The sequence below is a fragment of the Microcaecilia unicolor genome, chromosome 4 (genome assembly GCF_901765095.1).
Source record: "Microcaecilia unicolor chromosome 4, aMicUni1.1, whole genome shotgun sequence".
In the NCBI taxonomy this organism is placed as follows: domain Eukaryota; kingdom Metazoa; phylum Chordata; class Amphibia; order Gymnophiona; family Siphonopidae; genus Microcaecilia; species Microcaecilia unicolor.
The window spans coordinates 154714284-154732540 of record NC_044034.1 but is presented as its reverse complement, the minus strand read 5'-3'; the positions used below and the strand labels follow the sequence as shown (position 1 = coordinate 154732540).

Below are 18257 nucleotides of genomic sequence, written 5' to 3'. Positions count from 1 at the left end.
CCCCCCTTTAACCTCAATTTATGTCCTCTAGTTCTACCACCTTCCCGTCTCCGGAAAAGTTTAGTTTGCGGATTAATACCTTTCAAATATTTGAACATCTGTATCATGTCACCCCAAGTGTGCAGTTCATACTTGTTTTCCACTCAGTTCCCTCCCCCTGTCACAGTGTACAGCTAATACATGAATTAGCACGTGCCATCATGCTGCCTTGTAAATAAGCACTTGTTAATTGCATAACACATTTCAGTAAAAGGGCCCTTAGTGCCTTGTTTATGGAAAAAGTTACCTCCCAATATTGGAGAGTAATCAAGTGTAGGAAATTTAAAGTTGCCTTGAAGACCTGGTTATTTTACCAGACATTTTTGTGAAGATTGGCACAAGGCTGGGAATGTGCACCTGGTGTGGTTGGTGTTGAGAGTGGTCTTTCCCTTGAGTTTTAAAGCCTACACTATGAGAGGCAAAATAGACCCACTAATATTCTGGCAGCAACTATATACCGACGAATGGACAACACCTACAGACTCACCCCAATTTCTCCAAGAATGGGATAACAGATGCAGAACAATATTAGACAATATAGCACCACTTCAAACCAGAATCTCACACAGAAAGAACTCAATTCCATGGTTTAACGAAGAATTAAAAGAATTAAAAACACAGATCAGAAGATTAGAAAGAGCATGGAACAAGAAAAAAGACGAAAACGCACTCAAAGACTGGAAACAACTACAAAGAAAATACAAATACACTATCAGACAAACTAAAAGGAAGTATTACAAAACCAAAATAGGGCCAAACTACAAGGACACACACAAACTCTTCACACTCGTAAACCACCTCCTAAATACTACTACGGTCACCTCTAACAACACAGATACCCCATCAGCAACCAATCTTGCAAATTACTTCAAGGAAAAAATTATAAAGCTCCGACTCATGATACCCACCAATAAAACAAATTTCACAAATATCCTTGAATGTCTAGCCCCAAACCCCAGGGAATACCCAGCAGATCGATCATGGACCAACTTTGACACACTTTCATCAAATGAAATCTCACATTGGCTCGGAAAATACGCCAAATTGCAATGTAAATTAGACATGTGCCCTAACAGTCTAATAAGATCAGCACCCAAACAATTCAAAATAGACATCACGAACCACGTAAATCACAGACTTCAAAATGGGCTCTTTCCCACGGACAAAGGAAATATCCTACTTACTCCGCTACCGAAAGATGCTAAAAAAAAAGCACAATGGACCTAACCATCGACCAGTAGCATCTATTCCACTCATAACCAAACTCATGGAAGGCATAGTAATGAAATAACTTACTGAATACCTAAATAAACATTCAATTTGCCACGAGTCTCAATCAGGATATCGGTCAAATCACAGCACAGAAACTGTTCTAGTGTCTGCAATGAACTCATTTAAACAAGCAGTGGCAACGGGCAACAACATACTCCTCTTACAATTCGACATGTCCAGTGCCTTTGACATGGTTGACCATGAAATACTATTACATATACTAGAATACTTCGGAATAGGAAGCACAGTTCTCAAATGGTTCAAAGGATTCCTGTCCACAAGATCATACCAAGTAACAACGAATGCGGACAGATCACCCCCATGGATACCTGAATGTGGAATACCCCAAGGATCCCCCCTCTCACCAACCTTATTCAACCTGATGATGATACCTTTAGCTAAACTTCTAGCCAATCAAAGCCTCAACCCCTACATATATGCAGATGACGTCACGATCTCCATCCCGTTCAGATACGATCTAAATGAAATCACCAACGAGATCAACCAAAGCCTCCAAATAATGCACATCTGGGCAGATGCATTCCAGCTGAAACTTAATGCAGAAAAAACACAATGTCTTGTTCTCACCTCACAACATAACACAAAAAAATGTCTCCACCATGACCACACCATACTGTTCTCTGCCTGTTACTCAAAACTTGAAAATTCTAGGAGTCACCATTGATCGAAACCTTACTCTCGATGCCCACATGAAAAACACAACGAAAAAGATGTTCTATTCCATATGGAAACTCAAAAAAGTAAAACCTTTCTTCCTGAGATACATATTCTGTACCCTGGTACAGTCAATGGTAATAAGTCATCTTGATTACTGCAATGCACTGTATGCAGGCTGCAAAGAGCAGAACATCAAGAAACTCCAAACTGCCCAGAATACTGCTGCCAGACTCATATTTGGAAAAACTAAATATGAAAGTGCAAAACCCTTAAGAGAGAAACTTCACTGGCTCCCACTTAAGGAACGTATTGCATTCAAGATCTGCACGATGGTACACAAAATCATTCATGCAGACGCCCCAATCTACATGCTACACCTCATGGACCTACCTCCCAGAAACGCCACAAAATCATCTCGCAAATTTCTCAACTTGCACTTCCCCAGCTGCAAAAGACTAAAATACAAGCTGATGCATGCTACCACCTTCTCTTACATGAGCACGAAGTTATGGAACGCACTACCTAGAGACCTGAAAACAATCAACGAAACAACTATCTTTCGCAAATCCCTCAAGACATATTTCTTCAACAAAGCCTACAATGAAAACCCAGAACCTCACTAATCCACTTCTGAAAACCCACCTTCTACTATACCTAATAAATTCCTTCCTTCTTCTCTCTACTTTCTTCCCTTAATTAATCTCTGCACAATAATAGCTGTACCTGACATCCAGGATTAACTGTGTTAACAAAACTATGTAAGCCACATTGAGCCTGCAAATAGGTGGGAAAATGTGGGATACAAATGCAATAAATAATAATTTATGTGGTATTATCCTTTTTGTGTCCTTTTAAGTGCTTTCTTTTAAATCTGCCTTTGTGCTTGTTTTTAGACTCTTGGTTATATTTTATTGGATTATTTTTGGATTGTGAACCACCTATATGTTCAAAATACAGACACCGTAAAAATGATTTTGCTCATTGACAAAAAGCACTTTTTTATTATAGCCAGACTAATAGTTGAACTTGGTGAGGATGCAAGAGGTTTCCTGGATTTATTGTATGTGAAGAAAATGTACCCATATAACGAGTGTAGTTGGAGGCTATTCCAGCAGACATAAACAGAAATGGCAGTTTAGCTGAGTAATGTCAAAACTTTGATTTTGAACTAGTACACCAAAATAAAGATTACATACAGACTAGATATGTCCTGTAACCCTACAGATATCTGGGAAAAGCTTCCTGGTATATTTGTGGTATTAATGTATCTCAGGTGTGAAAGTGAAAGAAGTAGTTGATAAAAGGTTTGCTGACCTGTCTCTGATCTTCAGGTACCTGCTGGGATCAGTATGAAAATCCAACCAGTATTTTTACTGCACAGAAAAGATGGAAAAGCTTTCAAGGCCTATTTTGTGAAAAATATTTAAAAATGTTAGAAGATGGAATTATATTTTGTCTTCCCACGTTTGTTTTTCCAGCCTGAAGATTTGTTTGTCTGCGACATAGAAGAACATGACATTAAATGCCCTCCACCATATAAGAATTTAAAGAAAAGTCAATGCACCCCTCTCTTTATGAATGCCTACACCATGAGAGGTATGTGGAAGTGTTAGAGACCGATCTAGCGTAGCTTGTTACCATCTAACAAATAGTAAAAAATATCAAGTGGTTTACAGTCATAAAGCACGTTTAACAGACATAAAATCAATGAATTGAGACAATAACAAAACCAAACACACAAGTTGGGGGCGGCGGGGGGGGGGGGGGGGGGGGGGGGGGGGGGGGGGGGGGGGGGGGGGTGGGGGGGGGGGGGGGGGGGCGGGGGGGTGAACTGATTTAGCAGAACAATAAAACTGCATTGACAAAGCAGTAGAGGCCACATAAGGGAAACTCCAATTAAAGGGAAAAAAACAAACAAACAAACAAACAGATAAAACGGTGTCTAAAGAGCCATGTCTTCTAGGACAGTGTTTCTCAAGTCTGGTCCTGGAGCACCTTCTTGCCAGTCAGGTTTTCAGGATATCCACAATGAATATGCATGATATGCATATCTTTCATTCATATTCATTGTGGATATCCTGAAAACCTGACTGGTAAGGGTACTCCAGGACCAGACTTGGGAAACAGTCCTAGGATCTAGATAACCAGATAGAGAAGTGGGTCTGGTGGTTAGGGAAGCCAAGGTTCAGATCCTCCTCCTCTTACTGATAACTGTCTGTGACCTTGGGCAACTTACTTCTCTCTCTCCGTTCCTTCATATACAACGTAGATTGTAACTTCTCTTGGCTAGAGAAAGAAGTTGAGAACCTGATTGTAACTTTAACGTTGAGGTTAGGGCAAGGCATTAAATTTAAAATTCAGATCCAGGGTAAGATATGGAGGTGATGCTGCTGGATATAGAGCTGGATTCAGTAAATAGTGCCTGTCACGAAATACCTAGCCACCTGCCTGGGGTTACCCCGCGGCCACTTAAAGGGTCTATCCCCAGCACAGCTCAGGTCCGCCTTCACCTGCCACTTGTGCTCTACACTAGCACCCTCCTCCCACTGTCTGGGTCACAGCCGCCTCTGGGCAAGTCTCCCGCTCTCCAGTTAATCTCCAGTGATTTCTAGGTTACTGGAGCCACACTCCCAGTGGTCCCACAGTTCCCAGAAAGCACTTACAGACCCAACACACAAACCACCAGGATTCTTTACCAGTCCAGACAGACAGAAAGAACAAACAAATGTGTTTATTCTCAGAACTTGGAACAGTGGACAAAAAAAATGTGCAATTAGCAAACAGTAAGTGGAGGAGTAACCTAGTGGTTAGTGCAGTGGACTTTGATCCTGGGGAACTGAGTTCAATTCCTACTGCAGCGCCTTGTGACTCTGGGCAAGTCACTTAACCATCCATTGCCCCTGGTACAAAATAAGTACCTGAATATATGTAACCCGCTTTGAATGTAGTTGCAAAATAAACTCAGAAAGGCGGTATATCAAGTCCCATTTCCCTTTCCCTAACTGAAAAATGGATCAATTTGAAAACTAACTAAACATTTGCATACTTCCTAGAAAGCACATATATAGCTGTTCACCAGTTATCAAATATAGCTGTTTTTTACAGGGCTTCAGCAAAGATCTCTCCCCCCCCCCCCCCCCCCCCCACAACAAAAAAAATTAAAACAAACGCGCATCCATTTTTGGCCTGAGACCTTACCGCCAGCCGTTGACTTAGCAGTAAGGTCTCGCGCATTAACTGGGTGGTAATCATCAGCGTGCATACACTGCCAATTACCTCCGGATAAGCGCCATGCAATAGAAAATATTTTCTACTGAATGTTTTGGATGCACATCAAAAAATGGAATTACCGCCCAGGGTACACGGTAGCCAGGCAGTAGTTCCAATTTGACGCGTGTTGGACACGTGTAGGCGCATACACGCCTTAGTAAAAGTGCCCCACTGTTTCTTCAGTGTGTCCAATTTGGGAGCAAAAAAAAAATGAGCCCCAAACGCTATCCTGTAAACCGCTCCAAGTTGAGCATTGTTTATAGAATAGCGCGTAGCGCCATGATCCATGCCCAATTGAAATATGTTATAGGCGCGGATCCCCCAAATTCTATAATAGTGCACACATTTTTAGTGAGCTCTTGTGACACCCCCCCCCCCCCCCCCCATAACCATGTCTCCTTTTCAGTTGCACACTATTCCCCCTGTTTACTAAGCAGCGCTGGCGGTGCGCTAATGCTGACACAACCCCTTCAAAAAAGAATGTTACTATGAGTGTTCCAACCTGGCCAACAATAATTTTAGAAAGTTATTTTAAACTGAAGCTATTTTATACTGAACAATCACCAAAGTAAAACCTGATAGATTTCTATGCTGCTGAGAGAGAAAACCTGCAGATCTAAGCTTTCTGTTCCTTTTTTTTTCTAGTTTACGTACTATAATGTGAGTTGCTTAGATACTGGTGGGCTCATGGTATGCCATGGATATCTGTATTAGTAATTTAGTATTGGGTGGCTTCAGTATGAAATTAGTGTGTACAAGGAAAAACATGTAGTAGATGTGTTTTTTGAATTATTTGGTTCTTTGTTATGAGCTCTTGACAGATTTGTGGCACGTGAGGGTTGCAGTTACTGTCCCCTTACTCCCTGGTTTTTGGATCTGAAATATGTGAGGGCCTGCAGTTCTTACTTCCTCAGCTCAAACCCAGGCTCTGGTAACAGAGGGTTAACTGCTTGTACAGAGCTGATTGCATCTCTTCAGCTCCATGACCTAATTATTATCTTTGAACCTAGAAATATCCACTTGGAAAACTGGCTGAAGTAATAATGACCATTATTCTTGTGGGAAAAGACCACCTTATGTTTAATACTCCTTTTCATCCTCAGGAGCCGGAGCAGTGATCCACACTCACTCCAAAGCTGCCGTTATGGCCACACTTCTCTTTCCAGGGAAGGAATTCAGAATTGCACATCAAGAGATGATTAAAGGGATCAAGAAATGCACTTCAGGGGGCTATTACAGGTACTGCAGCCATTCATGGAGCTGACTGGATTAGTGCTAGGTCAGAGATCACACGTTCCAGGATACCTGTAGGTTTGTTTTTAAGAACATAAGAATTGCCGTACTGGGACAGACCAAAGGTCCATCAAGCCCAATAACCCGTTTCCAACAGTGGCCAGTCTAGGTCAGAAGTACCTGGCAAAGATCCCAAAACACTACAATACATTTGTGCTTCTTAGCCTAGAAATAAACACTACAATACATTTTGTGCTTCTTATCCTAGAAATAAGCAGTGGATTTTTCCCAATTCCATCTTAATGGCTTATGGACTTTTCTTTGAGGAAGATATCCAAACCTTTTTTAAACCCTGCTAAACTAACTGCTTTTACTGCATTCTCTAGCAATGAATTCCAGAGTTTAATTACTCGTTAAGTGAAGAAATATTTTCTCTGATTTAAATTTACTACTTTGTAGCTTCATTACATGCCTCCTAGTTCTAGTATTTTTGGAACGAGTAAACAAGCGTTCACGTCCACCCATTCCATTCCACTCCTTATTCCTTGTCATCAAGCAGATGAAGCCATTACGTATGGGTTATGTCCATCAACCAGCAGGGGAGATAGAGAGCACTCAAACTTTCACAGTGCCCTCTTGGCCAGCTAGCTCCACTGCCTCTTCAGTATTCTCTATCTCCCTTAGCAGGGTGGCTGCAGCTTGTTCGAGCTCCAGAAAAATCTGCCGGGAGGTGGTTCCTGGCTTGCCAGTTGTTAACCGGGGTGTTGGAGGCTATAGCAGCTTCACTTTAAAGGCACATAGGTTAGCCCTTTCCCTGCCTTACCCATACCTCTATGGATGTGGACATATTACCTTGTTTTCCCTGTCCTTACCCACCAACAGTGGATGCAGGCATATAGGTTCGCCCTTTCCCTGCCTTTCCCACTCATCTGAGCCTCCGGAGTCTTCAATACCTCTGCTTTCCTCACAGCTTAAAAAAAAAAAAAAGTTGCGTCGCGTTTTTAAACGCAGAGACGCTGGAACAGAGGTTTTTGACCTGATTTTCAGCAGGATCGTAGTTGTACACTAGATCCTTTGAGGTAAGAGTGTTTTCCAACTCCTCCGGGGTGGGCCCGCGATCGGGGTTTGGCGCGAAGCCGCCATTTTGGATTTTACCGCCGTTTTTCGGCGATGGCTGCGGACAATGTAAAGCGCTGTTCCACTTGTGGCAAGCGCAAATCAGCAGCAGGGCTCTGTAAATCGTGCTGTATTGGCGTAGGAGCCGGCCCGAGCATGGCGAGCGATGTTTCTTCCCGCTCTGAGCTGGCAGCGGGCGCCATTTTGCTTACACCGCATGGCGCGGCCTCCATGGACACGGAGAGACCTGAGCCGGGTGGGGCACCTCGAGATGAGGTTATTTCAGGAGTGGCTAGCACCGGAACAGGATTTGGGTGCCCAGGGGGTGATTTTCTCCCCGGATTTTGTGCTTTTGCTGCATAAAAAGCATACATGATGAAAAGAGCCCTTCCTCAAGGGTCGCCTGAGGCTCCTCTGATTGCCCCCCCCCCCCCCCCCCCCCCCCCCGATGGATTCTGGCCTGGGACTGCCCAGTGAGGCTTTTTTCCCGGATGCTTGGCCTAAAGATAAGCGCAGAAGGGTTAATTCCCCTTCAGATTGTGGTGCACCTTTTTCCCCCCCGTGGTCGGGGTGTGAGGATTCGGAGAACTCTGACAGACGTTCTTGGTCTGAGGAACCAGAGTCAGGTGCGGATTTACCACAGGATCTGGATGATCCCTCCGCGGTGAGGATTTTCCACTGTGATGAGCTGCCAGCGCTTATTTCAGATACCCTGCAGGCCCTCTCGATTGAAGATCCTGACAGTGGCATGGCCTCCTCGGGTAATCCCAGGATGGCTAGTACCAAGAAAGCTGCTCGGGCCCTCCCTTTGCATGACTCCATCCTAGAGCTTGTTTCGGCTCAGTGGGCTGACCCCGAGGGACCTTTTGAGAGTTTCCAGGGCTATGGGGCAGTTATACCCTCTGCGTGAGGGACATATGGCTCGTTTTCAAATGCCTACAGTGGATGCCTAGTCACTGCGGTGACAAAGAGAACTACCCTCCCTGTTGAAGGAGGTGTTGCCCTGAAGGATGTTCAAGACCGTAGGCTGGAAACAGCGTTGAAACGGTCCTTTGAAATTGCAGGTCTCACTGTTCGGAGGGCGTCTGCATGCAGCTGTTATGCCGTGAGAGCCTGCCTAGCTTGGCTGCAACAGGCAGTGGCGCAGCCCGGAGATGGAGCGGAGCCCTTCTTGGATGTGGCTCTGCGGATGGAGGTGGCCTTGTCCTTTCTGGCTGATGCCCTTTATGACCTTGTCAGAGCTTCGGCTAAACAAATGGCAGTAGCAAGTGGCGGCTCGCCGTCGTCTGTGGCTACGACACTGGGCAGCGGACATGGCCTCTAAGCAAAGGTTGGTGAAGTTGCCTTTTCAAGGACTTCTCCTATTTGGTGAGGAGTTAGAGAAAAATTGTGAAAGGCCTGGGTGATCCAAAACCCCAGCGCTTGCCCGAAGATAGGCAGAGGCCTTCCTCTAAGGGCCAGGCGGTCCACTCCTCGTACAGACCTCGCTTCCGTGAAGCTAGAAGGTACCGCCCGGGGCGTTCTGCTGGGTTCACTTCTCGTGCCCGTGGTCAGCAGAGGAACTCCTTTCACTCGGACAAGCGTTCTGCAGCCGGTGGCTCAAGACCAGGAGTTCAGGGGCGACCCTCTCAATGATGGTGCGCCGGCCCTCTCCTCGATGCCTGTCATCGGAGGACGGCTTTCCCTCTTTGTCGAGGAGTGGGCCAAGATTTCCTCAGATCAGTGGGTTCTGGACCTGATCAGAGATGGATACAGAATAGAATTCAACGCCCCAGTAAGAGACGTGTTTGTGGAGTCCCGATGCGGTTCTGCCGTCAAACGGGCGGCGGTGGAGGAGACTTTACAAGGTCTGATTCAGTTAGGGGCAGTGACCCTGGTGCCTCCCGCCGAGCAAGGCTACGGCCGATACTCCATCTACTTTGTGGTGCCGCGAAAAGGTGGGTCCTTTCGCCCTATTCTGGACTTAAAAGAAGTGAACAAGTCCTTGAGAGTGTGGCATTTCCACATAGAATCCCTGCGCTCCGTCATTGTGGCGGTTCAGCCAGGAGAGTTTCTCACGTCTCTAGACCTGAAAGAAGCTTACTTGCACATTCTGATTTGGCCCCCGCACCAGAAGTTTCTGAGGTTTGCGGTGTTGGGAAAACATTTCCAGTTCAGGGCCTTGCCTTTTGGCCTCGCCACAGCTCCCTGAACCTTTTCGAAGGTAATGGTGGTAGTAGCTGCTTTTCTCAGGCGAGAAGGTATCAGGGTTCAGCCGTACCTAGACGACTGGCTCATCAGAGCAGACTCTGCAACAGAGAGCTTACAAGCTACAGCCAGAGTGGTCTCAGTACTGCAATCTCTAGGCTGGGTCGTCAATATGGCCAAAAGTCACCTGTCCCCTTCACAATCTAGAGTTTTTGGGGGCTAGGTTCGACACAGTCTTGGGCTATGTGTTCCTACCCGAGCTAAGGCGGTGCAAGCTTCAGAATCAGGTCCGTCTGCTCCTGAGGATGCCCCGCCCGTGAGCTTGGGACATTGTCCAGCTGCTGGGATCGATGACAGCCATGATGGAAGTGGTACCCTGGGCGAGAGCGCACCTGAGACCTCTACAGTATTCCCTACTCCGGAGATGGTCTCCTATTTCTCAGGATTACCAATGCAGACTTACTTGGCTCCCTGCGGCCCGTCTCAGCATGGAGTGGTGTCTCTCGGACAGCATGCTGCGGCGAGGAATGTCGCTGACGCTCCCCGTTTGGTGCCTAGTGGTAACAGATGCCATCCTGAAGGGCTGGGGCGCACACTGCAAGGGGAAGCATGCCCAGGGTCTATGGACACCCGAGGAGTCGGAGTGGTCCATCAACCGCCTAGAGTTGAAAGCGGTGTTTCAGGCGCTTCTGGCCTTTCAAGTGACCCTGGAAGGATTGGCTGTCAGAGTGATGTCGGACAACACGACAACAGTGGCCTATATAAATCGACAAGGCGGAACAAGGTGCAGAGCACTAGCCGCACAGGCCGAACTGATTTGCCACTGGGCCGAGCTGCATCTTCAGTGTCTGTCGGCAGCTCATATTGCAGGTCAGAGCAATGTGCAGGCCGATTATCTGAGCAGGCATCAGATCGATCCAGCAGAATGGAATCTGGCAGACGAAGTATTCCTGCAGATCTGTGCCAAATGGGGCAAGCCTGTGATGGATCTAATGGCGACAAGTGCCAATACCAAAGTCCCGTGCTTCTTCAGCAGACGGAGAGATCCTCGCTCGGCAGGGTTGGATGCCTTGGCTCAACCCTGGCCTCCGGGTCTACTTTATGTGTTTCCCCCATGGCCCTTGATAGGGCGCCTGCTCTTGCGGATTCGGCTGCACCCAGGAGAAGTGGTCCTCATCGCCCCGGATTGGCCAAGGAGACCTTGGTATGCAGACCTCCGACAGATGCTCCTGGAGGCTCCTCTGCCGTTACCTCTGGTACCGAACTTGTTGACTCAGGGACCGGTAGCCATGGAGGACGCCGGCCGCTTTGGTCTTACGGCATGGCTATTGAGAGGGCGCAATTGAGGGATAAAGGTTATTCCAATAAAGTTATTTCAACTCTCCTGCAAGCCCGCAAGCGGTCCACTTCCGTGGCTTATGCCAGGATTTGGTGCCTGTTTGAGTCTTGGTGTGCTTCCAGAGCCATTGTTCCAATGCGGGCTCCTGTCTCGCCGATTCTGGACTTTTTGCAGGAAGGTGTACAAAAGGCTTGGCCTATAATTCCCTGCGGGTGCAGGTGGCAGCGTTGGCCTCCCTTCGTGGTAAGGTGGAAGGCGTGTCTTTGGCTGCTCACCCAGATGTGGCACGGTTTCTTAGAGGGGTGCTTCGGCTCCGACCTCCAGTGCGAGCACCCTGTCCAGCTTGGAACCTGGGGCTAGTTTTGAAAACCCTGCAGGCATCTCCTTTTGAGCCGCTTCGGCGAGCATCGGAGAAAGACTTGACACTGAAGGCCGTTTTTCTGGTGGCCATTACCTCGGCGAGACGGGTGTCAGAGCTCCAGGCGCTGTCCTGTAGAGACCCATTTCTGCAATTTTCAGAGTCCGGAGTCACGGTTCGGACCGTGCCTTCCTTTATGCCTAAGGTGGTTTCAGCCTTTCACTTAACCAGCCTATTTTCTTGCCCTCTTTTTCAGAGGAAGAGTTTCCAGAATCTTTTGGGCAGCTGCACCTTTTGGATGTGCGCAGGACTCTGCTGCAGTATCTGCGAGTTACTAACTCTTTCAGGACTTCTGATCATCTGTTTGTTTTGCTATCCGGTTCTCGCAGAGGGTCTCCAGCGTCTAAAGCCACTATTGCCCGCTGGCTCAAAGAAACTATCTTTTCAGCTTATCTGCTGGCCGGCAGGGTTCCGCCTGTAGCCTTTAAGGCACATTCTACTAGAGCGATTTCTTCCTCTTGGGCTGAAACTGGAGCACTCGCTCTTCAAGAGATATGCAGTGCAGCAACATGGGCTTCTAAGCTCTCCTTTGCCCGACATTACAGGCTGGATGTGGCTGCCAGGAGGGATGCGCGTTTGGTGCACAAGTGCTAGCGCGTGGTGTGGCTTGTTCCCACCCTATCTAGGGATTGCTTTGTTACATCCCATACGTAATGGCTTCATCTGCTTGATGACAAGGAAGGGAAAATTAGGTTCTTACCTTGGTAATTTTCTTTCCTTTAGTCATAGCAGATGAAGCCATGAGCCCTCCCTGTATGATTGTCTGTATGCTGTGAATCTGTTTTTCAGGTTCTGTTCTAATTTCCTGAAGTTCCTTCCTTGGGAGAAAGTTGGAAAACAATCTTCAGGATTCATGTTCAGTTTAAATTTAGGAGGATGTGTTCATTCCCTCCAGGAGGTGCGTGTGTTCCCCTCCAGTTCTATAAATAGGAGGATGAGTTCATTCCCTCCAGTGTGTTGGGAGGATGTGTGATTCCCTCCAGGAGGCGCGTGTGTTCCTCTCCACTTATACAATAAGGAGGATGAGTTTATTCCCTCCAGGAGGATGTGCATTCCCTCCTTTATGAGTTCATGCCCATGTGACGGGCCATCGTTCGCTGTGAGGAAAGCTCTTGTGATTCCCATTGCGGTTTGCCATACTGCTTTGGAAGCTTCAAATACTGAAGAGGCAGTGGAGCTAGCTGGCCAAGAGGACACTGTGAAAGTTTGAGTGCTCTCTATCTCCCCTGCTGGTTGATGGACATAACCCATACGTAATGGCTTCATCTGCTATGACTAAAGGAAAGAAAATTACCAAGGTAAGAACCTAATTTTCCCTTTTATAGACCTCCATCATATCTCCCGTCAGCCATCTTTTCTCCAAACTGAAGAGCCCTAGCCACTTCAGCCTTTTCTCATAGGGAAGGCGTCCCATCCCCTTTATCATTTTCATCACCCTTCTCTGTACCTTGTCTGATTCCACTATATATTCTTTGAGATACGGTGAGAATTGTACCAGTATTCAAGGTGCGGTCACACTTGTAACAGTCTCATTTTTGTTTTCTATTCTTTTCCTAATAATACCCAACATTCTATTTGCTGCCGCCACACACTAAGCAGAGGGTTTTAAAGCACAGGACAGGATATTATACAGGGAGTATTGATTTCAGTGACTTTATTGCATTTCTGTCAATATGGGCTGGTCTGGACTATTCAGATTGCAAGAACATGTCGTGATGTGGAGTAGACTGTTTCAGTGTAAATAACAAAATTCTCTTTGTACTATACACATTGAGGGTGATATTGAATATTCTGTCATCTGATAGATTCCATTGCTTGGACCAGTCCTGCCAAGGTTTCTAAAGGGCTTTCATTTTGGTGAGAGAGAGAGAACTTAAAAATCACAACAAGAGAGTAGTTCTAAAAAAAAAAAAAAAAAGTCCCTTGGGTGGGGAATGGTAACCGAGCATATGTTGTGATCGTATTTTATTTTGTTGCAAAAAGTGCAGAAAATATAAGAAATAAGAGAACAAGAAAAAAAATTAAGAAAGCCATGAACAATATAATTTACTAAAATCAGGCTTCTGCTGTTGCTGCTGCTGTTTGGTACATATTCCTGGATTTCTGATGAGAAAGGGCCCATTGCAGTATTCAGACTATGTGATCATCTGGGCATGTGAAAATGCAAGCACAGTAGCCAGTGCGGAGACAGTGTGGCTTCTGGTACTGTGCTCACCAGCAGTTTTCCTGTCCTTTTTAGGTATGATGATGTGCTTGTTGTCCCTATTATTGAGAATACACCAGAAGAGAAGGACCTGAAGGAGCGCATGGCCCGTGCAATGAATGAATACCCAGACTCCTGTGCTGTACTGGTTCGGCGTCACGGAGTTTACGTGTGGGGAGAAACCTGGCAGAAGGCAAAGACCATGTGAGCACGAGTGAGACCATGACAGTAGAAAATAATAGAACATGCTAGGAAAAGTAATCCTCTCTAAAATATTTGAAAGCCAGCTTACGTTTCATCAGCATCAAAAAATGCCCAGAATAACAGCTTAGGATTTGTCTCAAATAGAATAATAAATCATACATCTAAATACCTTTTAAATACTTCTTAGATTTTTATTGAAGGGGATTGCGTGTACTGGAAAATCCATTTTAGCCAAATCTTCACTTTCAAAGCTTAATGATTGGTCTGCTTTCTGAGGTTCTCAGGTTCAAAAATATATAAAAGTCACTCCCACATCTTGATATGGACTTGTTCTGTACTTGGAGTACTAAAGTGGAGAATCCCTACATAAGAAGAAACCTATATTGAGATAGTGGGAGTGATTGTTACATTAAATCAAAACAAATCTTGTATACCGCTAAAGTCCCGTTTTCAGGGTTCAGTGCTGTTTACATCTTGAGTATAACACAAGATGAGAACAGTCATTTAGGGCTTTGTTTACTAAGGCGCGTGCGCTGTGTAGGCACCTACAGGGATATTGTAGATATGCGTAAATGGTTAACGAGCGTTAGAGATGCTAATGCGCCTATAATGCAGCTTAGTAAAGAGGGCCCTTGGACAGTTAAGGGATACAAAATAGTAATGCTAAGTCATATAACTGTCTTTGGAAATAGAAAAGTTTTTAACCTTTTCCTAAAGCTAAGACAGCTATTACCTGACCTAATAACAAGAGGTAAAGAACTCCATAAAGAAATCCTAATACAGGGGAGAAAGAGCTAAAAATCTTCTGAAACCGAGTTCTCTCACAAAACAGTGAGGATAAAATTAGTTGTTTCTGTCTCTCATGTTACCGTAATTAACAAGTCAGACATGAAGCCATATAAAATTTGAAAAAACTTAACAAACTGTTTAAACCTGATTTTTTTTTTTTTAAAGTTATGGGAAGCCAGTGCAATTTAACAGGACATGATGAAACACCACTATATCTGTTCAGTTTAAAAATCGATTTTGCTGAACTTGAAAACCTCAGAAAAAGAACGGATGATTATGCTTTGAAAGTGAAAACTTTGCTTGATTTGGAAAAAACATTTAGCAGTCTTCTTTAGAGAAAGATCCAAAAAATATTTTAGGTGTATGGTTTATTTTGATTGAGACAAATTATAAGTTGATGTTTTGGGCCTTTTTAAACCGGGAAAAAATGAATGACATTTGTGTTGTAGTAAAGTCAGTAAATTCTTGTCGCAGTTTGATTTAGTGTTACCCAGAGTGCATTAGGTATGTTTCATCTGGTTTTCACCTGTTAAATACTACATATACTAGGACACCTGTGCTCATTAAAATCTTTGTTATGTTTTCATTTGCTGAATTTCTTCTACTTAAATGATATACAGCCCTTGTAACAAGAAGAGAAAGGGATGGCTCAGGGACATCAGCCTGGCTGAGGCTGCTGATTGTTTGAGCAGAAGGTGTAAGAATTTCAGCTTCTGCTTTATCTCATAGATTTCTCTGTCCTGCAGGTGCGAATGTTACGATTACCTCTTTGATATCGCAGTACAGATGAAGCAGCATGGACTGGACCCTTCTGAAGATCCTACTGAAGAAAAAGGAATCGTATAATTCAGTCATGACACACTTTAGACATTAAACATTTTCTCTTTTTGGTCCAGAAACAGCAGGATGCTAAAAACAGGGAAATGTTTTTGTATTACAGTTGGATGGTGGGGCTCTGTTACAGCAAATTTCTTAATATTGAGTATTCTCTGGCTGCTTGTTTCCTTCCAGTGTGTATTATAGATGTTAAAAGCCTTCCTTTTTATATTGCTGTCACCACTGGGGAAACAGCAGAGGAGACTTGGTAATTCACGACTAAGCATCCTAAAGATTTTGGCATATGTGTGCTCCTGAAATTAAGGACAAAAAGAATCCACAGGCTGGTCAGCCCAACATGAGTATTTATCAGTATCAAAGACAATGAAAGGTGAAATCATCAGATGAGCACTGGATGGCCATGTGTGTGTCATTGATCAACTGTGGCTTCCTTTGCAGAGTGAACAGGGGTCATTCTAAGGATTCATCACTTTAAGCAAAACCTTAAAAGATTTATCTTGAGAACAAATTGTAATAACATTCTACTAGATAAAGATTGCATGACTACACCCACCCGCACACATACATACAGTAAGGAGTTTACTGTAAAGAGTTCCAGTTTACCATTTATCCCAGTTAGTCCTCAGTCATTTCAAAATGGCATCACATGCTTGGTATTAATCTGTTCTTGTGATTTGCTGCATATGTCTTTGTAATTTTCATATGAGAATGTTGCTTTTTAAAACATTGGCGATTAAATTCTAGTGAATTGTTTTCTTCACTGGAAGTCACCGACAATCCCTTGATGCTGTTGCATTAGGATAAAAGCCTAAATTATTTAATTCATATTATTACCATAAGTTATATCCATTAAAATAATTGTAAAGGTAATTTCAGCACATTCCAAGCAGCAGTGCTGACTTGGGTCTTTAGAATTTCATTCCAGGGGCTTCTTGGTGCTATTGATTCCTCCTAAGTCCTTTTCCTAGGTCACATCCTCTCTTTAAGTATTTCCTTTCCTTAGACAGTTGTAATTGTTGCTACTTTGGGGCTTTGTGTGTGAGTGGAGTGCCTGAATCGGATTCGATGAGACAATACCACAGAGCAATGCAGCATCCCAATTTAATCTCTTCATAATGATGGGCAGAGACTATCATTTTAAAGGTCTAAAGAATAAATATCTCTTAGAAATAGCTGAGCAACTGAATGGCTTATTTCTGGAGTTCCTATTGAACCGTCTGTTTTGTGCTGCTGTAGACACTAGTAATTTTTCAGTTTTAATATTGTGCTATGGATTAATTTTAAATAAAGTGTTTTTTTTATGCCCAAAATTCTTCTGACTTTCAGATTGAGTTGCAAGAACTGAATAAAATGGCAGTACTTCTCACTTGCAGTAGTGGCGGTGGTGGTCTTGTTTTACAAAGAATCTTTACTGCTATTAGGCATTACCAGCAGCATTTTGGACACATGTTTGAGATTCTGAGTGGGGTGAGAGTTTGGAGAGGCCTTCAAGCATGTAGCAGATACGTGTTTTGAGGGGGGGGGGGGAGGCGTGAGCGGTGAAACAATGCATACCAGTTAATAGTAGCTCATCATGATGATTTAGGAGCACTGAAGATCCCAGGCCCATGTTCTGGGACAAATCAATAAAAATAGCATAGCTTGAAGTGCTGAACTCTTTGTCTGCCACTGTCCCATGCTGGCAGTACTTATGGTACTTTTCAGGGTTATCCTTTTTTTTTATTTATTTATTTATTATTTTTCATTTAAACATCCATCTATTAAAACAATAAATGTTGGATACAGAAATATAGTAAAATAACAAACTTATTGGAAAATATTAGTTTCATTTAGACCACAACAACTTGAGACAAGATACAAGGTAAAAATAATAGAAAGAAAAAAGAACAAAAACTAATTAGAGCAGGATCAAAGAGGCAATCCGCAGCCAGACTTCAGCGAGTCCTTCTACCCTATTAGGTTACCTGGGTCGAACATGTTACACTTTCTTTTGAAATCAAAAATTCCTTCAATTTCTTGGGATCCATAAACATATATGTAACAGATTGTAATGTTATTATACAACGACAAGGAAAAACTAATTTAAACAATCCTCCCAAAGCCAAAATTTTGGATTTTAAACCGAGGAACTCTCGCCGACGAGCTTGAGTCTCTCTGTTTAAATCTGGAAAAATTCGAACGGTATGCCCAAGAAATTTACTGTTCAAAAATTTAAAATAAAGCTTAAAGACATTTGTTTTATCCATTTCCAGTGCAAATGAAACAATAAGAGTAGTTCTTTCCGTAATTAGTTCCAATGAGTTTTCAAGAAACTCTGTAATATTAAATTCTGGTTGCTGTGGCTGAAGGTTCAGCGGATTCACTGTTCTCCCAGTTATGTACTGTGTTCGGGTAATAGGCGGAAATCCCTCTGCTGGTATACCCAGAATTTCTCTAAAGTATTTTCTTAACATGTCCATAGCTGAAATTAATGGCGATTTGGGAAAATTAATAAACCTCAAGTTGTTTTTTTTCCCCTGGTTCTCAAGAAATTCTAGCTTCCGTGCCAGAATCTCTCTGTCCTTCGCCACATTTCCCGCAAAATTTTTTAAAGTGGAAAGTTCAGTTCTCAAAGACTCAATTTGCACTGCTTGAGTTTGAAAATTGTCCACAAGTTGATTTTGCTGGTGCTT

General features: G+C 44.0%; 1 protein-coding gene across 2 annotated transcripts in view; it reads left to right on the top strand.

Moving 5' to 3' along the window:
- APIP (APAF1 interacting protein) overlaps window positions 1-17009 on the top strand; it is a 50393-nt gene extending 33384 nt beyond the window's left edge. Inside the window, exons 4-7 of one of the 2 annotated variants that reach the window (XM_030200792.1) lie at window positions 3468-3585; window positions 6363-6498; window positions 13792-13959; window positions 15495-17009. In XM_030200792.1, coding sequence (XP_030056652.1) covers window positions 3468-3585; window positions 6363-6498; window positions 13792-13959; window positions 15495-15594 — 522 coding nt within the window. In that variant the 3' untranslated portion in view covers window positions 15595-17009. The other variant, XM_030200793.1, reaches the window with a different exon arrangement.
- Window positions 17010-18257: the final 1248 nt, after the last annotated feature.